Source organism: Sander vitreus, chromosome 13, assembly GCF_031162955.1.
Source record: "Sander vitreus isolate 19-12246 chromosome 13, sanVit1, whole genome shotgun sequence".
In the NCBI taxonomy this organism is placed as follows: Eukaryota; Metazoa; Chordata; class Actinopteri; order Perciformes; family Percidae; genus Sander; species Sander vitreus.
The window spans coordinates 13074481-13102044 of record NC_135867.1 but is presented as its reverse complement, the minus strand read 5'-3'; the positions used below and the strand labels follow the sequence as shown (position 1 = coordinate 13102044).

General features: G+C 39.7%; 3 protein-coding genes across 3 annotated transcripts in view; all 3 read left to right on the top strand.

Annotated features, from left to right (window-relative positions):
- Positions 1-877: 877 nt before the first annotated feature.
- LOC144527368 (claudin-3-like) lies at positions 878-2872 on the top strand. The gene has a single exon (XM_078265316.1). It carries the CDS (start codon positions 1284-1286, stop codon positions 1953-1955), a length of 672 nt encoding a protein of 223 aa, XP_078121442.1. The 5' UTR covers positions 878-1283; the 3' UTR covers positions 1956-2872.
- A 4337-nt stretch (positions 2873-7209) lies between these two features.
- On the top strand, positions 7210-9192 carry cldn3c (claudin 3c). Its single transcript, XM_078265318.1, has one exon. It carries the CDS (start codon positions 7353-7355, stop codon positions 8001-8003), a length of 651 nt encoding a protein of 216 aa, XP_078121444.1. The 5' UTR covers positions 7210-7352; the 3' UTR covers positions 8004-9192.
- A 9533-nt stretch (positions 9193-18725) lies between these two features.
- abhd11 (abhydrolase domain containing 11) overlaps positions 18726-27564 on the top strand; it is an 8994-nt gene continuing 155 nt past the window's right edge. Inside the window, exons 1-6 of the mRNA XM_078265880.1 lie at positions 18726-18983; positions 21601-21736; positions 22129-22302; positions 22689-22859; positions 23349-23530; positions 25078-27564. The exon at positions 25078-27564 is cut by the window's right edge and continues 155 nt beyond it. Coding sequence (XP_078122006.1) covers positions 18859-18983; positions 21601-21736; positions 22129-22302; positions 22689-22859; positions 23349-23530; positions 25078-25213 — 924 coding nt within the window. The 5' untranslated portion in view covers positions 18726-18858 and the 3' untranslated portion in view covers positions 25214-27564. The remainder of the gene's footprint in view (positions 18984-21600; positions 21737-22128; positions 22303-22688; positions 22860-23348; positions 23531-25077) is intronic.

Here is a 27564-nt window from a genome sequence, read left to right as displayed (position 1 = left end):
TGTGTATTAATCCAAGGCTGAAAACAATCCCCAACAAATAGATTTGAGTACTGGTTGCTAGAAACTACAGTGCACAGCTGTTTTAGGAAATTATTGAGTTTTTTCTTTTGCTGTGACCTTGTCACAGCTGTATGTCACAACGAAAGAGAGGTCAAAAGGCAGTGAAAGACTAACACACTCATGGGTCTCATTTTTCAGTTTAGTTATATGTTCATCACACTGTTGTTGCTTAAAAGTTCATGTATACTCTAGTTCATGTCATAAATGCTCCCAAACATAAAAAAAACAAAAAAGATCGTTTTTACAGCCATTTTTTGAGGCTGAAAGAGATTAGGTTCACAGAAGCCATAGTCACATAGTAGGCTATCTGATACAATATATTCATAGATTTTCTAGTTTGTCATTAATTCAAATTTTACTTATTACCCAAAGACTGTGTGGCCCAGTGGAGATGGTATGTGTTATAAAAACTGCAATAAAAACTTGTATCATGTTTTAGTGGAGGCTATAAAAAAATGACACATCACAACAACCAAATGAGAGCAGAAAATATATAACAGAAAACAGCTTAATATTTATAATGTGCTGAAGGTTTTTTTTTTCTTCTTCCTCAGTCTCTCTCAAACTCAATCCCATTATATGCAAACGTGCACACACTGGATACATGCACACATTTACACACACATCTATTAGAATACATGTTTGTATATCTGTTACAGTCTCATGTGGTCACCTATCAACCACATAACATGCTCTGCTTGGCCACTCATTACCTCCTGACAGCAATAAAGCAGACACACCCAGAGCTTCCATGGGCAAAAGGTTAAACCTTTTCATTTGAAAAAGCACACAAACGAGCACCAACACACCCAGGTGGTAAATGAGGCCAATGCCCAGGACTTGCCTGATTGGCTTGGTTTGACAAGTGATGTCATGTATTCGGAGGGCCTGACCACTTAGTAATAAAACTGTACACAGATAAGGGTCATCAACTCCTTAAAAGCAGCAGAAAACAGGAAAGCGTCTGAACGGACACGTACACACAGCAGAGTTTGCGGAGGAAGCTCACTGTGACAAATCAAAACTTCTGGATTCAACAGCAGGTACAGTAGTTACAACCTGAGGAGGAGGCATAGCTTGTGGAAAGAAGGGTCGACAAAGAGCTTGAAGGGCAAAATCAAGAAGGCAAAGGAAGCAAGGAAAGAAAGGGAAAATAAATAGGGAGGAACCAAGAGGACAGGAAGGACAAATAAAAGAGCTTTTGATCCTTGTCTGAGTATACCATGGTGTCTTTTGGACTCGAACTGGTCGGCGTCAGTCTGTCAGTGCTCGGCTGGGTGCTATGTGTGATCAGCTGTGCCTTGCCAATGTGGAGGGTCTCTGCCTTCATTGGCTCCAACATTGTCACAGCTCAGGTCTACTGGGAGGGCCTGTGGATGAACTGTGTGTTCCAGAGCACAGGGCAGATGCAGTGTAAGGTCTACGACTCCATGCTGGCTCTACCTCAGGACCTGCAGGCCGCCAGGGCGCTAACCATCATCTCCATCATCGTGGGTGTGGTGGCTCTCCTCATCTCTGTGGTGGGAGCAAAGTGCACCAACTGCATTGAGGATGAAGGGGTTAAAGCCCGGGTCATGGCCGCCTCAGGTGGCTCGTTCATCACAGCAGCTCTGACCCAGCTGGTGCCTGTTTCCTGGTCAGCACACACCATCATAATTGAGTTCTACAGTCCACTCATCCCCTCTGGTCAGAAGATGGAGATCGGGGCGGCGCTGTATCTGGGCTGGGCCGCTGCGGCCCTGCTGCTTATTGGAGGGTCCATCCTCTGTTGCAGTTGCCCTCCACAGGAAGAGAAACAAATAAGGTACAGCGTGCACCCCCAGAGTCGTATAGCATACTCTCCCACACCGAGGTCAAATGCTCCAAGCTCCTACAACAGGAAAGACTACGTGTGAGGGAAGGACTGAGGGGGGGAGTAGGAAGAATTGTAACCTCGTCATGCTATTTGTACTTGTATCCTGCTTATTTGTACATTGTCAGGAAATGTGTACAGTAATGTAGCTAAATAATATTTGCATTGGTTTAACTGGAACCAATTGTTCACTAGAAAAAGACCAGTTTGTGGACATTTAGGACCATAAATGTGTGTAAATATGAAGACAGTTGATACTTTTAAGAGATAGATTGGAAGCTCTATACAGATGTTTATTGCTACTGTTTACGATTACCATTGGTCTAAAACAAGTTTGAGGAAGATTTGACCAAATGTAGTAAAATAAGTAACATTTGGTTCATGGTCAGTTCAATTTGGAGACTTTATCCCATATATACAGTATTTATTATTTGTGCTTATAACATTTAGGTTGTGAATGTTCCTCATTGTACTGATCAGTGTGTACAGATATCAGGTATCATACTGTCAACTGTTGTAAAGCAAATACAGATGCTGTTATGACTGTTTAAAATGACTTTTTGGGTGGGAGGGCAGGGTGAATAATATGTTTCTTGCTATCATAACAAAATACAGACATAGTCACAAATGTGAAACATTATACAGTCGCGCGAAATGGAGCTCATTTTGGGCTCCAAAGCAAGGTCAACATGGCAGAGTGGACTGTAAAAAGAAGTTATGTAAAACGAATATTTGGTTGGGTGATATGTGGGTGATTTTCTATCTCTCTCACATTTCACAGCACATCAGGTGGCTGTGTTTAGACTTTGTCTACAAAGGTTAATGCTTTTATATAACATAACTTTTGTTGTATCAACATTGTATGTGTTTCCCAATAATGAGAGAACCTTTTGAGTTGACTTCATGAATGGAAATGTTTTGTTTTTAGATCTACTGAAATTAAAGATTTAAATAACTTAAGTAATAAAGATGTTTACTGTGAAACAATATGTGGGCCTAATTTATCCTGGTTCAACTTAACAATGATTAGGGTGATCATTAAATGTTTAAATACTTGGCATGAGAGATACAGTAAATAGGGGTAAGGTTTTGATTCCATATACTGTAGAAACAAAAGTGGAAATGAAATTAACACAAATTGTCTCCAGACAACATGAACATATATCAACAACTTTTTAAAGAGAAGTCCCTTCTGGTGTCTGACTCAGTGTCTGAACCACAGATACCAACTCTTTCCTGTTTTGAATAGTCAAATTATCCCTCTGTTTTCTGATAGGTGTGCTCAGCTACAGCAGAGCAGCCTGTTAATTCTGCACAAGGAACATTACTACACATGATCTATTTCTAATCCTCTGAACACTGAACAAACTTCTTTCATTGTTTGTTTTTTTTGTTTAACTCCTCAGTGGTGGAAAAAGTACAATATACCACAGCAATGTAACAAGTAAAATAAAGTAGAAACTAAAAGTATGCATTATGCAGACTAACCCATTTCAAAATAACATATATGTTAGTATTGGATTATAATTATTGATGAATTAATGTTAACATGATTTTAATGTTGCAGCTGGTAAAAGTGGAGCATATTTTAATTACTTAATAAACTGCAGGGTAGCTTATTAATTTCTCCTTGGGTATTAATAAAGTCTTATTTTTACCTATAATAATACATAATCATTTATCAGTTGATTATATATTACATTATTAATCTGAATCATCTCTGAAATGTAGTGTAGTGGAAGTGTAAAGTTGTAGAAAATGGAAATGATAAAGTAAAAGTACCTCAAAATTGTACTTAAATGCATTATTTAAAGCTTTAGTGCGTACCTTTATTATATTAATGAACGTCCGTTACATTCAAGCCATTTCCAAATGAGTTGATACAAAGCTAATTAAGACTATCGGCTCCACACAACTCTCTCTGTATTTCTCAGTATGGCTATGTTCAGAAACTGGTGTCGTCCAGCGACTTTCGCTCAACACAGTACTGACACAGGTAGCCTACAGGTTATCACTGTTATCAATGCATCAACTGAAGTTGTTTCATAAACATGATCAAAAAACAAACAGAGCTTCCCTGTTGTTCAGCCTTAGGGTTTGTGAATATGTGCTGTTGCTTTTATATCTTTGTAAGATATAAATTACATACACAAAAAATGTATTTAGGGCTCCACATTCATTATGTGAGGACATTTGTGAGGACATTCTTTGTGACATGTGTTTGTGCTTTGACTAAAACATTGAATCAGTTATCATTGAAAAATCTCCATCTTCTCCCTGATTAGTATAGAATTACATAGATTAATTTATTGCAGGAAATTGTGTAGCTTTTGGAAAATGCATATATGGATTGGTCATATAAAGCATTGCCAAAAATGTCATTATGAGTCTAGTTTCTTCACTTATTTACAGTAAATTACAAGTATAACTGCATCCCTGTGGAGGCTGGGGGCATTGAACCCGAGTGGACAATGTTCAAAGTTTCCATTGCTGAAGCTGCGGTGAGGAGCTGTGGTCTTAGGGTCTTAGGTGCCTCAAGGGGCGGTAACCCACGAACACCGTGGTGGACACTGGTGGTCAGGGAAGCCGTCCGACTGAAGAAGGAGTCTTTCCGGGATATGTTATCCCAGACGACTCCGGAGGCAGTTGCAAGGTACCGAAGGGCCCGAAGGGCTGCAGCCTCTGCCGTGAAAGAGGCAAAGCAGCGTGTGTGGGAGAAGTTCGGAGAAGACATGGAGAAGGACTTTCGGTCGGCACCAAGGTACTTCTGGAAAACCGTTCGCCACCTCAGGAGGGGGAAGCGGGGGAACCATCCAAGCTGTGTACAGTAAGGATGGGACGCTGTTGACCTCAACTGAGGAGGTAATAGGGCGGTGGAAGGAGCACTTTGAGGAACTCCTAAATCCGACTAATACGCCCTCTATGGTAGAGGCAGAGCTGGAGGATGAGGGGGGGATTGGCATCAATTTCCCTGGTGGAGGTTGCTGAGGTAGTTAAACAACTCCACAGTGGCAAAGCCCCAGGAATTGATGAGATCCGTCCAGAAATGCTTAAAGCTCTGGGTGTGGAGGGGTTGTCTTGGTTGACACGCCTCTTCAACATTGCGTGGAAGTCTGGGGACGGTGCCTAAGGAGTGGCAGACCGGGGTGGTGGTTCCCCTTTTTAAAAAAAGGGGGACCAGAGGGTGTGTGCCAATTACAGGGGTATCACACTTCTCAGCCTCCCGGTAAAGTCTACTCCAAGGTGCTGGAAAGGAGGGTTCGGTCGATAGTCGAATCTCATGTTGAAGAGGAACAATGCGGATTCCGTCCTGGTCGTGGAACAACGGACCAGATCTTTACTCTCGCAAGGATCCTGGAGGGAGCCTGGGAGTATGCCCAACCAGTCTACATGTGTTTTGTGGATCTGGAGAAGGCGTATGACCGGGTGCCCCTGGAGATACTGTGGGAGGTGCTGCGGGAGTACAGGGTGAGGGGTCCCTTCTCAGGGCCATCCATCCCTGTACGACCAAAGCGAGAGCTGTGTCCGGGTTCTCGGCAGTAAGTCGGACTCGTTTCAGGTGAGAGTTGGCCTCCGCCTGGGCTGCGCCTTGTCACCAATCCTGTTTGTAGTATTTATGGACAGGATATCGAGGCGTAGTCGGGGTGGAGAGGGGTTGCAGTTCGGTGGGCTGGGGATCTCATCGCTGCTTTTTGCAGATGATGTGGTCCTGATGGCATCATCGGCCTGTGACCTTCAGCACTCACTGGATCGGTTCGCAGCCGAGTGTGAAGCGGCTGGGATGAGGATCAGCACCTCTAAATCGGAGGCCATGGTTCTCAGCAGGAAACCGATGGAGTGCCTTCTCCAGGTAGGGAATGAGTCCTTACCCCAAGTGAAGGAGTTCAAGTACCTTGGGGTCTTGTTCGCGAGTGAGGGGACAATGGAGCGGGAGATTGGTCGGAGAATCGGCACAGCAGGTGCGGTATTACATTCAATTTATCGCACCGTTATGACGAAAGAGAGCTGAGCCAGAAGGCAAAGCTCTCAATCTACCGGTCAGTTTTTGTTCCTACCCTCACCTATGGTCATGAAGGCTGGGTCATGACCGAAAGAACAAGATCCAGGGTACAAGTGGCCGAAATGGATTTCCTCAGGAAGGTAGCTGGCGTCTCCCTTAGAGATAGGGTGAGAAGCTCAGTTATCCGTGAGGAGCTCGGAGTAGAGCCGCTGCTCCTTTGCGTCGAAAGGAGCCAGTTGAGGTGGTTCGGGCATCTGGTAAGGATGCCCCCTGGGCGCCTCCCTAGGGAGGTGTTCCAGGCACGTCCAGCTGGGAGGAGGCCTCGGGGGAGACCCAGGACTAGGTGGAGGGATTATATCTCTAACCTGGCCTGGGAACGCCTCGGGATCCCCCAGTCGGAGCTGGTTAATGTGGCCCGGGAAAGGGAAGTTTGGGGTCCCCTGCTGGAGCTGCTACCCCCGCGACCCGACCCCGGATAAGCGGATGAAGATGGATGGATGGATGGATGGATGGACTGCCCCTAACTGCACCTATCTCATTCATTTTTTTTTGACAAACCCTAATTTTCTGAATTTCAAAAATAGATTTTCTGACTTGTTTGACTAGTCCTCAACATGGATTCAAATGAAACAGTAATTTTCCTTTTCTTTTATACAGTATGCACAACCACATGTGTCTCAGGGAAATATTTGGTGAGCGTTAAGAGTGTAACCGATACTGAGAAGATCACGCTCTGTATGCCTAAGGTGTCTGAATCTGCCTTTTATGTTTTCTCTCTGCTCATATTTGCTCTGGTGGCAGTAATTCTGGTTTTCAGTGTGTGTGTGTGTGTGTGTGTGTGTGTGTGTGTGTGTGTGTGTGTGTGTGTGTGTGTGTGTGTGTGTGTGTGTGTGTGTTTGCACCATTGTGTGTGTGTGTGTGTGTGTGTGTGTGTGTGTTTATGTTACTATGCTTACTAACAACAAGCTTTCTAAGTAGCCAGAGGCCGAAGCTACCTCTCTGTTCTCCATTGTTGTTAACTACTGCAGTTATGTAAGTCAGTATTTATGTTTAAGGAACTATACTTGTTTTTTGACTATTTTAAACATAACTGACCTACCAAGTGACCTACCAACACCAACCACAGACACACCCTCTGCATTCACTTCCCTCCTCACCTGCCTGCCTCCAGCTCCCCTCCTCCACTATATGTGCACAGGTGGTGTGTTTTTTTCCTTAGTGAAGACGGCCTCCTGTTGACATCATCACCGGGGGACTCCTCCTTGCTCCCCTGAGGTATAAAGGAGCTCTTGTTTCCGTGGCAGCATCTCGTAGCTTCATCACACCCTCCTACAGGTGCTCACACTTTTCAAGGAATCCTGAACAACAGGAGGAGAATCTTTACTGCATCCAGCGGACTCACTATTTAAGTTTTGTTCTGTCATCAGACGAAGAGCCAGCATGTCGATGGGTATGGAGATCGTGGGCATAGCCCTTGGAGTCCTTGGTTTTATCATTGCAATAGTGACATGCGCCCTGCCAATGTGGAGGGTGACAGCTTTCATCGGAGCCAATATCATCACTGCTCAGACCATCTGGGAAGGTTTATGGATGAACTGTGTCACCCAGAGCACTGGCCAGATGCAGTGCAAGATCTACGACTCAATGCTGGCCTTGCCTCAGGAGCTGCAGGCCTCCAGAGCGATGATGATTGTCGCCATCATACTCGGGGTGCTGGGGGTCATGATCTCCATCGTTGGCGCCAAGTGCACCAACTGCATCGATGACGAGCCATCCAAGGCCAAAGTGATGATCATCGCTGGAATCTTCTTTATCCTTGCCGGCCTTTTGGTCCTCATCCCCGTCTCCTGGACGGCCAGCGTCCTCATCCAGGATTTCTACAACCCCATGCTGATCAGCGAGCAGAAGAGGGAACTGGGTGCATCGCTCTACATCGGCTGGGGGGCGGCCTTCCTGCTCCTGATTGGTGGGGCGATGCTGTGCAGCAGCTGCCCACCAAAAGAGAAGCAGTACAAGCCTCCCCGGATGGCCTACTCTGCCCCGCGCAGCACTAGTGCAGGCGGAGGGTACGACAGGAAAGACTATGTTTGAACTGTGGTGTCTGACAGATTGATTTGGAAAGTAGGATAAAATTGAATTTCTGTTGCACGTGAGTATTTCTGTATCTATGTTGTGTTTTGCTGTCTGAAACCAGGGTGAACCTTCACAAAAAGACTCCGAGATGAAGATGTGTGTACAAATTTTGATTCCTTTTGCTTTGCTTTTTGCTGACATGTTCATTTACATAATGTAATGTCTTTGCTCTGCTTTAATCCAGCAAGTGTGTCTTGTTAAAAGAAAAAAAGGCTTCCATTTTTATTATATGAACATTAGAGCCTGTTTTTCAGTAAAACATAACTTTTTTCTTTTAAAAATCTTTAACTGCATCGGTGGCATTATGTGAAATCTGAAAACACCTGCTGCGTTTGTGTGTGTCACCCTATAAGTAGTTGTAAGCCTGCTGGTGTCGTGTTTCACTGAAACTTTAAGTTAAAATGCTTTGTGTTTTAGACAATGACAAGGAAAAGCTAGCTCTAGCATTTTACATGGATTTGGTTGAGTGATTGTTCAGTGTGTTCAGTGTGTTCAGTGCGTGCGTGGGTGTGTGTGTTTTGCATGCAATATTTGCTTAGGAGAGTTTCTGCTGAGACTGAAACTAAAGATGGATCCATGATATGGCCCCAGGTAACACTTTATCTTATTCCTAACAGTTTCACTGTTTGAGGACAGTGAAAAACTGTTACGCAAAGACTTTTTATGTGTCCATATATGTCAGTTTATTTTATATTTCGGTAATAAAATGTATTTGTAATGTATGTTAAAACCACATAATCCACTACTCTGTGTTTCAAATTTGAAACACAGACATTTCAGATTTGTATGGTCTTTTTTTAATCTTATTTTTGTATCTTTTACAGTATATATCTATCATAAGCAACAGCCTGTGTGTGTGTGTGTGTGTGTGTGTGTGTGTGTGTGTGTGTGTGTGTGTGTGTGTGTGTGTGTTTGTTTTCAGCAGGATGTGTTTTGTGTGTAGAAATTAAATATTTCACTAATTCATCTCCATCTCTTTTAACTAAGATTGTGTGTTCAAATTGTAATTTTTTTACTTTACTGTCATTCAAACATTGTTAAAAGAGCTGATTTATAACAAACATGTGTTGTTAAATGTTTTAAAGTATAGTAGTGCTTAATTTTAAAATGTGTTCAGAGATTTCAATAAAAGTCAAACTAAGAATGATGTTGGGTGTTTTTCTTCCTCTTGCTCGAGAAAGACGGTTTAACCCTTTTTTAGAATACTTTAGGAATACAGGAGGCACATCCCAAAGCATACCCTGCCAAAACAAACAAGGAAACCGTCCAAATCAAACGGTTTAAAAAGCTAAAAGTTGGTTTGGGCTTTGGGAGTTGGGTTTCTTTGTTTAGACAGTGTTACAGCTGAGTTGAATTCATTTCTCAGTTTAGCCAGAGTTAAATAATGCTTAGATGTGGCTGGTATCGTAGGCTTCGGTAGGCTGCCATATACCTGTCAAAGATGTTTGCCTGTTGGTTATCCTATGGAGGAAGAATCATTATAAATAAACAGGCAAAAAGACAATTTTAGTGGTGAAGACAAGAGAGCAAAGCGAGACAGAAAAAGAAAGAAAACTTTTCCAGTGTCCAACAGTTTTGACAAAAAGCTACATAGCACTTAGCACATAGCTGCATGCTTGTGTGCGTGCACAATGCAAACATTGCTCCATAGCGCTACAATACAATACTACAATAATTAAATATAAAGAAAGAAGAAGAAATAAAACAAGGAACAACTCATTTTGTATCATCATGTATCTTAATGTGAAGTTAATCAGTGTGCAGCTGATGATGAAAAAAAAGAAAATGTCAAAACAGTGTTAGGACAGGAGAATAAAGGCCATTGTTCTTTTAGAGAACAAAAAGGTTATTGATTGAATATTTGAATGTCAACTTCTCTATCCAGCAGGAAGACGTGAAGTTGACAGGTAGCAGATTTCTCACAAACAAGATAACGACCGAACAGCAAAGTCCAACAGGTATCTGATAGAGACTCCAGAAAGTATTAGCTGGTTATCACTGTTTTTTACCCTCACTGAATGATGGACTGTAAAGTTGTGTAAAGCAGATAAACTATGTCAATAAATATGTTACATATTAATATTCATAATAAAGCTTAAAGGACTTAAAGATGTAATGAGGCAGTACTATCTGCTATACTATAGCAAGAAATGAGACGAATAAGATGAGCAAAAAAACATTTTGGCTCCTGTGTGTGGTCCATCAGAGTCAAAGCTTCAGTAATTTGATTAAAATAACTCTAAATAACAGTTTCACCTCCAGGAAACAAGTGTTTCAAAAAGTAAAAAATAATTTATCTGAGTAAAAAATTATTCACCACAATGATCAGAGTGTGTTCCTCTGCAGCTGTGTCCTGCGATTTATTTTGCCAGTGGTACAGATAAAGATGTTGACAATAAGCGGTGTAGCATACCCAAACTGTTTTTTAAAGATGTGGTTGTTGTCTCATGACTCCTGCCTGTCATTCCAGGAAAGGAGAACATTCCTTTCCTCTCCCAGACTTTCCTGATACTTCAGTTCTTATCAGGGAGCTTTGAGCTGTCGTTTATGACTTAACCCCCTCTGTTGTCCTCGGGTCAAATATGACCCATTTTCAAAGTTTCTATGTATCAGAAATTTGGATTTCTTTCAACCAAATTGTCAAAAAAATGATGTGGGTGGTTCCATACAACGCTCTTTACAAGTAAAGTAAATGGTCAGTTCACTGTTCTCATTGGATTTACCATATCAATTTTATAGCATTTGAAAAAAAACAAATGGTCAAACAAAAATGGTCAAACAAAAATGTCTAAAGAAGCTTCAAAAACGTTGAAAAAAGCGACAAAACGTTTTTAAAAAAACCCAAAAGCTCAACAAAAACGTCAGAAAAAGAGTAGAAAAAAAAAAAGTTGCATGGGCGACGGGAAGACAAGTCTTCAAACTATTTATATGTCTATTCTATTTATATCTGTAAATACAGATAATTTGGGTCTGTTGTGGAAAAAATAGCGGCTAATTCAACAGAAATATTTTGGTATCATCATTTTTGTCATAAGGTGGATAAACAATAGACACTGCCTGACTCTGTTTTCATATCAAGATACTGACAACAAATTATTTCCAAGTAAAGGCTTTCCAGGACAGTGTCTGACTTTTCTTTATGTATATATACATAGTTTTGAGAAAACATATAGACAATAGAAGGACAAAAATGACATATTCTATACAAAGAAAAATTGCATTTGACATTTGCAATTTGCCTAACAGTAAGGACAATATCATACACTAGGCTGGCTTTTATTACAAATATTTATACATTTATCTCTATTATTAGGGCCCTTTTGAAACCCCTTTAATATTCCCCAAGACCTTTTACATGAAAAACATGTATGGTGCAAAGGTTTATAAAAGTGACACAGACACTGAAACTGTCTATCACAGTGCACCAGTAACAGCAGAAGTATCAGTCAAGCAGAAGTCCCCTTGTATTGTAAATCAGAGAGTCAGTTGTGGGTCAACACACCCTGCTACTGTTGACGTGCATTTATCTAAGCAACTTTTCTACAAATGTGATCTTCACTGGGGTCTAAACGATTCTAAATGTTTGTCAGACACTGAGGCAAATAACATTTTGCGTTATGTGACAGTGAGTTTCTTCAGCTGGAACACACTTTATGATTCCATAATGTACCTTAGTGGTCAAAGTATACTGGTCATTAAATAAAGGATCTCACATATGATCCCTCTCTATTTCTTTCCTTGTATGTTTTTTCTTCCTTTGTGATGACTGGATTGCTGCTTAAAATACAATATGTGTTATACTACATTACATTATATACTACATTATTTATTAGTAAGTGTATACTATACCATCATGTGCATTATGTTTTAGATATTAATTTTAAAAAAATATGTAATTTTATTCTATTTTTAGGGTACCTTTTTAACATCTGTCCAGACCAGGGACAACAGATAAAAAGTAGCCTTTGAGGCTAACTCTGGCTTATCTCATTTACAGTTCTTTTTGTTTAGTTATCGTAATCTATTAATCAATTAGTCAATCAATTAATCAAATAACCTAATAAATACAATTACCGTAAAGAAGAAACAAATGCTGCTTTCAGAATTTAAGCAGGTCAACAATTTTAGCATTAGTAATCACTGTCTATGAGAATAATGGTTAAAGTTTTCTGTCAACATCTTACAGTTTTTGCCAATTGCTTACACACTGAAATCAAACGTATTACACAATTATCAAAACCTTACACTCAAGGAGCAAAACATTGGCCCAAGATGTGCACCACTGTGCTCCACTATAAGCAGCACAATGTCAGCCTCACACTTTTTGCAAAACAATACACACAGTGATTTGCAAAACACTAAACACACTTGTGTACATTAGACACAGAAGTATATCATGATGTCACTTCCTTGCAATTCCAAAGCACTGACTGTCAAATTACCACACCTATGAGCCAATCTGTGAAACACAGCCATCAGGTGCACAAACACATGATTGCTTAATTGTAGGCACACCAATCAGGTTTAAGCACTATACAAATGCAGCAGGTAAGTCTAGGATTTTCTGTACAGTATTTCTTTTTTTTTCTTCTTTTTTTCTGTAATTGTAACCTGTACTGGATACAGTATTTTGTGTTTGTCTGTTTGCTGTGCTAACAATGTTAGTTTTTTTCCAATTGCTAACACACTTAAATGACATGCATAGCACAATTATTTAAACTGACACACAGAGAGCAAAACCTCTTCTCAAGTCTCCAAAAGTCTAAACACATTTTCTGCTTAATACACATTTTGCAATTCAAAATGGCACTTTTTAAATGCACAAACACAGTTCTCTGCATAAGACACAACAATTTGACATAAAGTCACATGTTTGCTATTTCAAAACACTGCCATTCAAAATGACACTACATGAGCTAATTGGCCAACATATGTGCCACCTGGCCAAACACCTGTTAATTGTTACCACTTCAATCAGGAAGTAAGCACTATGAAAAGACCACAGGTGAGCACCTTGTTTTTTTTCTTGCTTCCTTTTCTTTTTCTATATAATTTTTTTCTGCACATTTTTTCTGCAATTTTCTTTTTGTGAGCATATTTTTGTTCAGTCCAATGTAAATATATCTGCTGTGCATATGTTGCACTGACTTGTTTGGTGAAAAATAAAAAAATAAAATGTTTCAACAACGTATGTGTGTATATCTGCAAATATGTCTGTGCATGTGAACAATCTGAAGAATTTTCTACAATTTGAACTATTTTAGTATTATGGCAAAGTATATAAAGATGAGAGTGCTTTTCATTATGCCCAACAGTGTGTAGTTGGTTAGACAAAAATCTGGTAATATGAATAAAGTGTGTGCCATTTGGTGCAAAAGTTTGATTTTGATAATGCTATATGTAGTTTTGGTTGCAGTGTTTCATTTTGCAGGATATATGAGGTATTTTGCAGTTTGGGTGTGTGGTTCTGTGCAATGTGTTAAGTATTTTGATAAAACCAGCCTAGTTTGCAAAATTGTGTTTTAGCAATTGGAAAAAACTGTATGCACACTAGTAGCATGAAAACTGGGACATGTTTTGTTGTTATTCTCCATGTTGACATGTTGACTGATTTGGGTATATGGAGAGAAATACATTATATTTTCCTCTGTCTGCATTGGTCTTGGTCTTGTCCTGCAGTGTTTGGTGAACTTATTGTATATTTGTACTTCATTTACAGTACTCTAATCACTAAGAAGTAGAACTGCTAAAAGTGTTTTAGGTTAGCAACAGCAGTGTGTAACTGGTTCAAACAGAATTAAGTCATATGAAATGTGTGTTTTTCATATGGTAACAAAATGTTTTTTATAAATTAGTGTATATATTTTGTAAGAGTGTTTCATTTAGCAAAGGTTCTGAGCTGTTCTGTTAATTGGGTGTGTGGTTGCGCTAATTGTGTGTAGTGTTTTCAAACCAGTCCCTGTTTTCAAAATAGTGCTTACTAAGCAATTGAGAAAAAAAACTGCTATTCAAAATAAACAATATTAACCATGTAGGAAGAGCAACAATGAGTTTTTCAAAAACTTGAATCCTCCATTTTAAGTTTGGTAGTCAAACAATACTTTCTATTTACTGTACTTTCAGATTTTACAGTTTTTGCCCATTACTTACACACTACAAACGAATGCTTAGACCAACGCCTCAATACCTAAACTTCTTGTAGCATTCCTTAAACACTGTGTAACCATAGCTTTAACACATTGTCAAATTTGCACTTTGTTTGCAATTCTTTAACACACTTATTGCGAAACACTACACACGTTTTCTTACATTAGACACTTTGTTCAAAAACAAAATCTCCTGTTGTCATTGGGAAAACACTGTTCAAAATGCAAAACTCATCTGGCAATTGTAGGCACTTCCATACAGACCTGAAAACACTTGCACAGAAAACGGAACACCAATCGGTCTGACCCTTAGCACTACAAACAGGCCTCAGGTAAACCATTTTGAGAACTTTGCAAACATGGAGGCAATGAGAGTCAGAGTAAGAGGAGGACAAAGAGAGAGAGAGAGAGAGGAGTCGGACGTGGAAGAGACATCACCTCTGATGTTGACGAGGTGTTGTGGCCAGATCCCCACCACACACACACACACACACACACACAAAACAAGTATGTTTTTTTTCCCAATAGCAATTTACAGTATCCAATAATAGTTTTTTTTACTTTTGTTTTGTTGCTAAATTTGATGATTTGTGATTCTATTTTTCTTTATTTCTGTAAGAATGTTTGTTTTTTGTAAAAACTCTTGTTTGATTACTGCAGAAATTCTACTTTTGAGTTTTACAGAAGACTGAGTCTGAGAAAATGACAATAAAAATAGAAACACAAAGACTGCAGTGTTTTCTATAAAGCCCATCAGTGTGTTGCTGGTGATATGAAAGAGGAATTCAAATGGTGCTTGTGTGTATGATTTTGTCGCAAGAATTTCATTTTTAGAAAGGAGTGTTAAGTTTTGATTGCAGTGTTTCATTTTGTCATAGATGTGAGTTGTTAATCTCCAAGTGCTATGTCTGATTGGCTTGTGTGTAGAGTTTTGACATAATGAGCCAAATTCTGCAAAAAGTGTGTAAGCAATAGGCAAAAACTGTAATCATTTCAAATCTTATAGTTTCAAAAAACTAGAAAACATCACTGATTGCATGTGATGTGTGTGTGTGTGTGTGTGTGCGTGTGTACAGGCACTTTGAAAAGAGCAGGTTTAGAACAAAGAGACTGCTCTGTGCTGTGTAGCATGAAGAAGAGCTGACTCTAACTGGACGCGATCAGCTCCATTACACAATAAAGAAGTAAAACCACAGTACTCAAGAAAGCAACGTTGGCAAAATCTGTACATTTTTATTTCAAATGGAAGAACAACCTTAACTTTAAAACTGTCACTGACAATCTATGTCTGTGATGTCATTGATTTAGTTATATATTCAGTCTTTAAACAGTCTTTTAATTTGTGTTTTATTTGTTCATTTGACCAATGTTTTTTTCGGATTTAAAAAACAAAGAATTGTCCTCCTTCCTCCCCTGCGTACATCCATTCATTTGTATTGTAGTTCTTGATAGATATGGACATACTGTATTTTATTATGAATCTTTTTATTTGTTTACAAAACACTAAATCTGCTTTTGTGGTGCAATTCTCCAACTTGCTGTCAATACAATATCACTTGAAATAATATTTATTTGAAACAAAGGCAGCATTTCAAATAATTGCGTCGCTGCAGATTGAATATTTATTGAAAAAAGTTCATTAGCATCAGAAACATCATGCTGGCAGTATGTATCACTTGGTTTAAGGAAAACTGAAGTTGTGACACAATGTGAATGGAATACAAAATGCGCACTCATCCACCAATTCCCCTATTTTTCTTTCAGTTGAATCTGTACTGCACCTTCCCCCCGGCCTCTGTCTCATGCCATCACTATGGTGACAGCTCACAGCATGCTTTGTCCCAGCAGACACATCTCCCATAGCAATGAATGTTGGGAGACGAACCAAGGAAGGCCAGATTCTCCAAGCCCACAGACTGATGGTTTGTTTTTATGTTCCTACATATAAAGAGCCACAAACATGAGGACAAAAATCAACTGCACTGATCACAAACCAAGCTAGGGTGAGAAAACAAGACAGGACAGACATAAATAATGTTGTGATTGGTTTAATTAATTACAGTTTTTGCCTATTGCTTACACACTTTTTGCAGAATTTGGCTCATTATGTCAAAACTCTACACACAAGCCAATCAGACATAGCACTTGGAGATTAACAACTCACATCTATGACAAAATGAAACACTGCAATCAAAACTTAACACTCCTTTCTAAAAATGAAATTCTTGCGACAAAATCATACACACAAGCACCATTTGAATTCCTCTTTCATATCACCAGCAACACACTGATGGGCTTTATAGAAAACACTGCAGTCTTTGTGTTTCTATTTTTATTGTCATTTTCTCAGACTCAGTCTTCTGTAAAACTCAAAAGTAGAATTTCTGCAGTAATCAAACAAGAGTTTTTACAAAAAACAAACATTCTTACAGAAATAAAGAAAAATAGAATCACAAATCATCAAATTTAGCAACAAAACAAAAGTAAAAAAAACTATTACTGGATACTGTAAATTGCTATTGGGAAGAAAAGGCGATGTCTCTTCCACATCCGACTCCTCTCTCTCTCTCTCTGGTTTACCTGAGGCCTGTTTGTAGTGCTAAGGGTCAGACCGATTGGTGTTCCGTTTTCTGTGCAAGTGTTTTCAGGTCTGTATGGAAGTGCCTACAATTGCCAGATGAGTTTTGCATTTTGAACAGTGTTTTCCCAATGACAACAGGAGATTTCGTTTTTGAACAAAGTGTCTAATGTAAGAAAACGTGTGTAGTGTTTCGCAATAAGTGTGTTAAAGAATTGCAAACAAAGTGCAAATTTGACAATGTGTTAAAGCTATGGTTACACAGTGTTTAAGGAATGCTTATTACAGGGCAGAAGCCCTGTAATAAAATAAATACAGAAATTCTATAAAATAAATGAGCTATCATTTGCTGCCAGCTGTTCTAACAGTGGGATCAGTTCTATTGAGTGCAGTAAGGAAGTCATGTTGTTGGGTGTGAGAGTCAACATCGTGCCAATTTGGCGCCACCTAGTGGCTCAACAAGCAATGTATATATTTTGACATCTTGGTGCTCCTTTCCGCCTTTATTGAATGCTAAGTGCAGAGGCATAAACAGGAACTGTGTTTCAGATTACATTTTTGTGCAGACGGAAGCTTGTGATGGTGACCAGAGAGTTTAACTATCTGCGAGGAGAGAAGCATTGAATTACTGTAGGTTGAAAACCATGTTCCAAGTAGCTTTATCAGCTCTATCAGAATATGAGAACAGTAATAATTAGTAGAGCAGAGAGATATCACAAATATCCTTCTGCCAATATACATTTGTTATTTAAAGGGTCAACAATTTGGTAGAAAAAAAAAGAAAAGGTAAAACTGACAAGTTGTGTTTTTACGACTATTTTTTTGGCTAGGTGCACGGTCAAGAAATATGCTAAAATAAGGTAACCAGCTGCTAGCTGTAGAATATTGTGCAATTTGTAATCTGCAAACTGTTTGGATCTAATCTGCATAAAAATAGGCCTATATAGGGAGGTTTATGGGGCCCATATATGTATTTGGACCAATTTCTTGATGTTGGTTGTTGTTGTTGCTCTCATCAGGCAGTCTGCTGCTGGTTGCATGACATACAAAAACACTTTTTAAACGAGCATTCCTTTTATTAGAACTTCACAACCACTCTACTGCATTAATAGCACTTTTTTATATATATAAAAATGATTATTAGTATAAAGTAATAAATAAAGACATCAAAAATGATTTCCTTAGTTAAAGCTGAATTGCTGCTTCAGCAAATGTTTTGGAACCTCGTTTCTCCATTATGAGTAGCCAGTTTTTATGTTAGCATCACAGCAATCTGGAATTGCTCATTTTATGGTTATCCCACCACTGGAATACATCTTTTAAGTTTCTTATTGTTCTGTTTCTATTGTGCCTAAACCTATGGAATCGGATAATCATAGGATGCTCTGAATGGGAGGCCTATAATCTACAACCTGCAGTGGCTGAACTGCTAGCTAAATGGTACCAAAACAAAGTGCAAATGCTAATTTAGTTCCATAGACTGGTCTGGTCAAGTTCGGGCTCGGGCAGAGAATCTAAACTGTACTACTGAAGAAATAATTGAATAAATGAGTACAAAACAAAACGTTAGGCTATTTAGGCCATTAGGCCAACAAAATACCAGCAAGTGATAGAGGTCCAGATTCTCTTACCCTGTTTAAATTTACATTTAAATTTGGTGATTAGCGCCACCTCCTGACAATATAGGAAACAGTATGGATAGAGCTGGCTAAAGTAAGCCCTCCTGCACATAATTAAATATAATATAGTTTGATAGTTGGTTAGTTATTCATAACAAATATTGTAGAATGCTTGGCACCAATGACGTATGTGATAAATAATGACAGTCCATTATTTCTATTTTCTTTGTGTAAATGCAAGGAAATAGAAATGTCCTTGGGTAAATGGAACGCAGCAGGGAAAGGAATACGAATCACTAGTGTGCGTCCTACGTCATGACGCAGCATCAGCTGTTGACATTATGGCAAGCCCCTTCAATTCATTCGCGACCTCCTCTGTGCATGCACACTTAACAAATTTCGCTGTCATCGTAGCCGTTTTTAAACTCACATGCTGTTTGTCGACCGACCGGTAACGGACATATGCTGCTATGAGTGCTTTGTGTCGCCTGATCCAGAGAGGACTGCTGAGTTGCCGGCCGTCGTGTCGTTTATTCCCCGGACAGCAGGATGTGTGCGGGGTGGCTCTCAGTGTCCGTACAGCCAGCTCATCCAGGTATCCCTGCTAGCTCCCCGGCTAACTGATGCCCTCTGTCTGCCTGAGCAGTAGCGTGGTGCGCTGGTGCTGGGTGGACATGACAGCCTAATTTATGTCCTTTAAAACAGCCCGTTAAATTATTCACTGCTCGTGTCTTTGTATTTTTATCCACCGTTAACTTTACACAGTTTAAGTAAATGACATTCAGACGTCTGGTTAGCAAAACCTGCAGTTGAGCTACCAAAGAGGATTTTAGACATGGACTGCTTTATCTTATTATAATTGCTGTCATGTATATAGTATACAATATGCTATGCTACAGCTACGCTAAGCTAACCAGTTTAGTCTAATTAAAATGAATGCTGTCGAATACAACACCCACTTTAATAAATCCTATGTGTTTTATTAATGTTACATTGTTGTTGAAATTGGTTTAGGGAGTAACCGTTTCAACTTAATGTCCGTAATATTGCGTTATACTGAGAGGTCTGTGTACCCAATTTTTATCGACACGATATTAGGAACACCTCAGTATGAAGGTGTGATTTATTGCAGGGCTGTTGTACAAGACTGCATTATATTTAGCTAGCTAGGTGTACAAGTGGAGTAGTAAATGCAATCTGTATATCAGCGGGCAATCGGTTACAACAATACACATTACGGTTCAAAACAACACGCTTAAGTGTAATAGTGTTTTTTCATGCATGCCTCTATGAAGTGCAACGTTGGACAGTTAGCTAACCACAAGCATTATTAGATCTTGATACAAGATGTTTTTCTCAGTTTTATATCATTATTAATTGATTATCTCTGGGTATTGGGCTCCTGATCGAACAAAATAAGTCATTTGAAGATGTCTTCTCAGTCTCAGAGACTTTGTGATGTGCATGTTTCACTATTTTTCACATTTGATAGATTACAAATAATCAAAACAAATTAACAGATTAATCAGTAATGCATATATGTTAGTCATAACCCTACTAGAGTTGAGTCAACAACTGTTATGACATTGTCCCAACAAAACTTGAAAATGAATCAATCAATTTTACCGGTATTTGTCACATGACTATAACTAGTATGGCATGTAGTTGTGTCCTCTCACTATGTTACATTAATATCACACAGACGCAATGAAAGAAAAATGACTTCCAATTTACACATTCATATATAATACATGTCAAGTAAAATGTTTTTATAAAAAATGATTTAAACTTAAAAAAAACAACAAAAAAAAACAATGTATCTCAATCTGTATTGTACGTGTATGGTTACCTTATGTTGTACACTGTCATCCCAAATTAGTTGACTTTACTAGAAATGTGTTGCCTTAAACCATTTAAGTTTTAACACAAGGTGAAACCTAACAGGTCAAGTTGTATTAACACAGTCAAGTTTACATTGCTAGTCATTACTAAAAATTAGTAATGTTGTCTAAAATAAGCATGTTAAGTTAAAGCTTTAGTGCCTAACTGTTTTTATATTAATGAACATCCCTTACATTCAAGCCATTTCCAAATGAGTTGATACAAAGCTAATTAAGACTATCGGCTCCACACAACTCTCTCTGTATTTCTCAGTATGGCTATGTTCAGAAACTGCTGTCATCCAGCAACCCGTGGGTCGGGTCAAGTTCGGGCTCGGGCAGAGAATCTAAACTCTACTACTGAAGAAATAATTCCCTTATATAAATATTGTTATTTAAACATGCAAAGAAAAATAATGAATACAAAACAAAACGTTAGGCCATTAATACTCAAATATATAAATATTGTTTTTTCTTTTATGACAACCTAGTTTGAAGAACAACATATTCAATACATTTGCTCTAAATTAACAGAAAGGACCATACACAGACAACAGTGACACTTTACAACATTTTGTACTGCATGACAAGTTTTATTCAGCAAAAAAGAGTTACTAGTTTTTAATCTGTGCATAACTCTTTAAACTTCTTATCACTGCCCAGAGCCCATCAGTCCCCCGGGTCTCGGTCATGGTGCAACAATAAATGTAGCTAAACATGAACACTAAATCAACCATACACAACTAAAACCCAGATAACATAACTGCACACCCAAAACATTAACATACAATTATTAAAACACACTTTAACTAGGACAGAAACCGTTCAGAACATATTTTTTTTCTTCCCATGAGCCTTTGCATCGCTTCAGCGCAGAACAGTTCAAATGACTCCACCCCTCCCATACAGAAACTTAACATCCTTAGTTATCTCTGCTTAATATGATCTGTGCACTGCATACTTAAGCTGATTATTGCAAACAACTCATGCAAATTTAGTAATGAATATGGTTTTTAACAAAACATGAAAGAATAAGTAGTGACCACTAAAAGTTTAATTACAACTAAATCTGGGTTTACAGTGTACCAATAGGTGGAAGCAAAACCGTTTCAACCAGAAATCAGAAATCACTGAATTCAATGGGTCAACTTAGGAAAGCAAGATGCTCAGCAAATTCTTTTGAAGTTGAAGAAATTATTTTATCATTTCCACTCCCTAACAGTTTAATCAGTTTTATCACTTTGATGTCTTACTGTTCCTGTCGTTGTGGCATAATTCTCACCACAGACATAACCAGATTCTAACTTATCAACATGGATGTTTTTCCCCCAGCCCAGTCAACTTGACCTATGATGTCTTCGATGGGAAGGGAGAGAGCACTCCCCTGGTGTTTCTCCACGGCCTTTTTGGCAGCAAATCTAACTTTCACTCAATTGCAAAGTCCTTGGTGCAGCGCACAGGCCGAAAGGTAATGCAGCGATGAAGACATGACACCTGTCTGTTACACCAAAAACAATTCACCTTTATGTGTTTGACTTTGTTCTCAGCAGCCTGACACTAGCCCTCTTACAAAAGTAGGCATGGGAACGCACAATCAACCAGTGTGCTGCCAGTCATTTGATACAACTCCTCAGCAGTCAGTACTGTTGTAATAAATACTACTGATAGATAATCTGCTCTTTGGCTTCTTGAAGGAACTCATCACCGCATGTGCACAATACAGCCTGAGTTTGTGCAGTCTCTTTCATGAGCTGGAGCCAAATAAAAAACCGATACAGCTGACATAAAAGTTTTTTTGTTTCCGCTGTGTTGGCTCTTTTCCCGAATTCCAAGTGTCCTAACTGTCCTTTGTCCAGTTAGGTGCTGACTGTAGATGCCCGTAACCATGGCAACAGCCCTCACAGCTCAGAGCTGACGTATGAAGCGATGACCGATGATTTGAAACACCTCCTCGCCCAGCTGCACATTGAGAAGTGCGTCCTCATCGGCCACAGCATGGGAGGGAAAACAGCCATGACGACCGCCCTGACGCAGGTCAGCAGCCAAGAAATGTCACCATGAATAATGTACAGAAGGACCCGAAGTTGTCAGAGATGAAAACTATGGAGGAATTTAGGTCAATTTTAAAAGACTGAGGAAATAGCACTCTTGGTCAATGTGATTGCTCCTAAATATTTCACTGATATTGTTTTAGAAAATTGAACCTGTTAACTCATAAAGGAGATATACTGTATACATATACAATATATAGTCCCTCCTGCTGGGTGTGACCTTTCTCATTGTACATTCCCGTCCTCTTTGAATTTAATAATCCTCCTCTGGTCTTAATGCAACACTTATCTGTCCTTTTTTAATTTTTTCATTGGTTTTCCCCCTCTTTTCCTACCTGTTTACCGCAATCTATCTGTCTCTGCTTGTAGTCTGGTTTAGTGGAGAGGCTGGTGGTAGTGGACATCAGTCCAGCCCAGACCACCACACGCACCAACTTCCGCTATTACATCCAGGCCATGCAGAAGCTGAAGATCTCCAGTGACATCCCACGTTCCACTGCCAGGCGGATGGCTGAGGATCAGCTGCGCAGTTTGGTCAAGGTCAGGATTCCTTTTTGATTTCACACTATTCACTGTTTATATTTGATATTGAAACCTGCAATAACTGATTTGGCCACTTGGGGGAAATATCTGTCTCTTTAACTGCTAAATGCTGAAGTTTGTTCACCAGCTAGTCCCTAACTGTCTGTCTGCGGTTTAGTGGCATACAGTCAGTTTTTAGAGCTTTTGCTGAAAGCAGAAACAACTGCCTGCTAAGGCTGAAAGCAAAGCTACGAGAGCGGTGAGAGTGAACCAAAACAGTAAATTGTGGGCTGTAAAACTAAAATAATGAGCTGAAAGTTGTGAGAGGCAGTGCAAAGTCGGGTTGATAATTATTTGTGGGCTCATCACTACGAGCAACTCTCTTACCATGTGTGATCCATTGAATATACAAAAATTGATTGTAGTTGCTTTAAAGTCAAACTCTGAACTTAAAAATGTATTTGTTTTTAAAGCAGTCTAATCGTAAACTGTCCTTCCCTCCCTCAGGAGCGCTCGGTGCGTCAGTTCCTGCTGACTAACCTAGTGGAGCACAATGGCCACTATGCCTGGAGGGTCAACCTGGAGGCCATCTCGGCGCACCTTGATGACATCATGAGCTTCCCCAACTTTAACACTGTCTATGACGGACCTACACTGTTTTTGGGTGGAGCCAGTTCTGCTTATATCAGGTATAAAACAACAAGCGAATATTTATTTATTATCATATACATTAGCGTAGAATACTGAAAATGCTATAATAGTGTTCATAGCCTTAGCTTACTTGCAGTGCTTGTTCCTAATTTGGCTTTTCATGATTTGCTCTGGACACAGGGCTAAGAACATTTTGCAGCACAGTGTAGCACCTTCCTGCAGGGTTGTGCAGAGGTGTGGGCAGGGCCGTTTTTAGCCAGCTATATTAGGGTGGGCTGGTAGAAATAATAGGTGGGCAACTTGGGTGGTTGGTAGCCCAGAGAAGGGCACTAGTTGCCCAGTTTTTTTAAACCCCTGGTGAGATGGCACCAACATTTGACCTCAACGCCAGCTGGCCTGGCAACCCAAAGACATAGATTTTGTGTCAACATTCATGGGGATACAGGAAGTGGGGGGTTCTGGTGGTCCGCCCCCACAAACATTTGAGTATTAAACACTTCATTTCCTGCATTTTGGTGGAGACAAAGTTTATTGAAAGCGTACCCGGAAAACCAAAATAAAGAAAATAAATAAAGAAATACAGTACATGGAGCACGGACGCAGCACAACCTCTGAGCGTGACACGTCTGCCGCAGCATGCCCACAGCAGAGCGTGTCCATAATAATCAACTGAAGCTGCTATACTTCCCACGGAAGCCGTGCTGCTCATCTCTAATTTTACAGACAGTGAACACAGAGCGACGGATGGGTCTGCTTCAGAGCTAGGTGCGTTTGTGAACCATAATACATCCATGTCCTGAACACAATGAGAAGAGGGGGTGGCCAGTGGGCAACTTTGGAGGCAGGCTTTAGGCTGCCCGCTCAATCGGAAGTAAGAAACTGTACTGGTATTTTCTGTGCTATTTTTTTTTTTTTCCATTGGCTGAACACATCAACAACTTTTGATTGGGCGAGACGCAGGTTTGGGTGGGCTGCCCCTAGCTACCGCCGACCTTGGGGTGGGTGTGTTTATTTGTGCTTCAGAACGTAACCGTTGTGAAACAAACAGATGTTATTTATTTGATACATGGCTTTGTTCTTGCCAGTGCGGCTCTCCCTCTTCATTCTGAATGTGTTAACACACTAGCTGTGGTTTCAACTTTTTTTCTAGAAAGAAGTTGATTGACTTTTTCTATCATCTATCTATAAAAAGGAAGGACTCTCTGTTGTTCTGGCTCTCTGGTGGGCAGCGCTCCGGCTGTCCGACCTGCATGCGCAAAAGAAGAAAAGACGTCACGCTGGCCTCGGAAGTAAACGTGGAGGTCACTGTACTATCGTTCAGTGGGACGTTCAGGGTGACGTTTACAAAAGTAAACGAGCCAAGTTAGCCCCCCGAGCTAATGGATGCTAACTACTGTAGCTGAGGGTAATAAAACAAAAACTAGGAGGCTCCGTAATCTGAACCACCATGAACCAAGACAGCCAACACAACTTTTATTAACTCCCACTTTTTTCTGTTAACTGTTCATCTTTCTCTCGTCTCTTTTGCCCTCACGCCCCCTGATATTCTAATTCTTCCTTCTCTGTGTCTTCACTCTTGATCCAGCTCCGACGATTACCCAGAAATCCAGAGGCTGTTCCCTAATGCTGACATCCAGTATATCCCAGACGCAAGCCACTGGATCCATGCAGATAAACCCTTAGATTTCATCAGCTCCATCATCTCCTTTCTTCAGTCCTAGCTGCCTCCTGCCTACGCCTCAGAACTTTTTAATGGTCAGCACCCTTGAGCGTGCCCTCACCGAAAATGACGGTTTGTATTCAGCAGCTTCAGCGAGAGCAAGTGGAGACATTAATGATGCTAATATTTGACAACACTGGACCAAACTTACCCTTTTACAGCAGTCAGTCCTTTTAACAATATTAGTGTAGTTTGACGTAGGTAAACTTTTGTTTAGTCTCTCTGCCAGACAGGTAGTGTCACTAGATGGGCTGGTTTCTCGATATGTTTTCATTGATTTTTACGTCGGTAAGTAGACAATATAATAACATAACGGGGTTGTTTTGGAGGCGATGTACTGATCCAAAGAAACTCATCTGCACAGTGCTTTCTTTATGGTGAAACATCTATGCCAGTATAAAGTTTTTATCTGGGCTGAAGTGTACCAGCAGTAAGATGGTTGGATATGAAAGGTTTGACTGCACTGGAATGAAACAAATACTGTATATCTGAAAAGCTGAGTGAAGAAATAGTTGTTTCTTAGCACAAGGGAGTTTGGTATTGTGTCAGGAGGTTCAATCTCTGCAAAAAGTCTGTAATGCAGACTTCATGTGTACAGATGGTTTGTTGTAGTTATTTTATTGTTGACCATAGTGATATATTCAATATTTTGGTCTGGAACTTAATTTCTCACATCCTCTCCTCTGAATATCTGCTGTATGTCAGAGATGAGGATTTACAGGTCAGTGACTTTGTCACAACTCAAGGTCATCGAGAGCGCTGGTTATATTTTTATGCCAACATAATCATCTTATGAAAACCAAGCTGAATCACTCAAATGCAGTACACACAATCTGTTTCCTGAACATCTCAGACCACATTTTCACCTGGTATTAAAATCTGATCTGAGTGATCTGATCACAAGTGGACAGCTCTAAGTACAGGTGGGATCTGATCTGATCACTCAGACCACATTTGGAGGCGGTTTAGGCCACAGGTGACCACATTATTTTAAGCAGTGTGTATGCGTATGTGTCCTACGACACATTAAGAACCGGCTACTCAACCGTGAGTGGAACTACGTACTCATTTTAAAGTATTTCTCATGTCACAGAAACTGAGAGTGAATTGTGTGTTTTGAATGTTGTTATACTGTTGGTGATGTGTCGCTGTTTTTGTTAAGGTGCTGCCTGATTTTATATCCGTAGCTGTCTGGAGCTCTGTGCCCTGCGGTTGTCTGGAAAGTCTGGTATACAATAACCTTCATAAAACATCCCCAAATTCAAGAATATGTAGGGTGTTACTACAGTAATTTCTGTTTTTACGTTGCAACAACTTCTTTCGTTATTTAGAAGCCGGCGAGACTGAGTGCTCAAAGCAGCGGCTGTAAAACAATGGAACGGTTTAATTTCCTATAAATTCTTCACAATGAAAGATTACTCCGATTAGATTTTAATACCAGGTGGAAATGCGGCCTCAGGTTATAATTAGAAATGCTAATTATGAAACACTTATAGTTATTCTCCTGTCTATCTGGCGTAAGCCGTGGTAATGTTGTGTCTTTGTATTTGGTCAGTCCAATCCGTGTTTTGATGAATCATGTTTTACCGATTTTATTATCCGTATCTCACTTATCTCTAGGACTAAGGTGCAAGGCTATATGGGTATCTCACAAATATATGCTGCAGCAATGTATGTTGTTATTGAATCGTAATAGTGTTATTATTTCTGTTTCCATGGGTACAGTAGTGAAACTGCCATCCGTATGAAAAATAGCAGTGTTGTAAATGTGTGCTCCTTTTTTCCATTTCTGTAAAACTTGATAATGAAAATTAAAAAATATATACATATATATTCTAAAATAATAACTAGCAGACTTTAGATTGGCAGCTGGGTTGCCAGTTCTCTGTGAATCTTCTCACAAGCTTAACAGATGATGGTGTATCCTTTCATAGCACTAGATGTTTACAACAATCTTTGTTTTATGTTCGTTTGATGTGAATACAAAAGTTTAAAAGGCTTTAAATTATCAGAATTTAGTTGAGTGAAACTCTCCTTTTTTTTTTGTTCTTTTTATAACGCTTCAGTTAGTGGAGAAGCTCCCACTCGTCCTCAACCACAGGACCGATTTGTCTTGTTGCACAATATGAATAGAGAGATTGTTGGGGTGTTGGGTGTCGTTTGATTGCAGGCTTCTTCAGCTTCTGTAGTGTTTAAATTGAGACGAGAATTTGTCAAAGGAGGGGAACTCTGTGTCAACAATATAGAACAGTGAATTTATTCAATCACATTGAAAATCTGTTAGGCCAATTATCTGTTCAGGGTTGTTTGTTTCACTATGAGCATGCCTTTTCTCTTGTCATCAGGTGTAAC

What these genes read in the sequence shown, in the direction of transcription:
- LOC144527368 (XM_078265316.1), top strand. Translation starts at nt 1,284, where the DNA reads ATGGTGTCTTTTGGACTCGAACTGGTCGGCGTCAGTCTGTCAGTGCTC.
- cldn3c (XM_078265318.1), top strand. Translation starts at nt 7,353, where the DNA reads ATGTCGATGGGTATGGAGATCGTGGGCATAGCCCTTGGAGTCCTTGGT.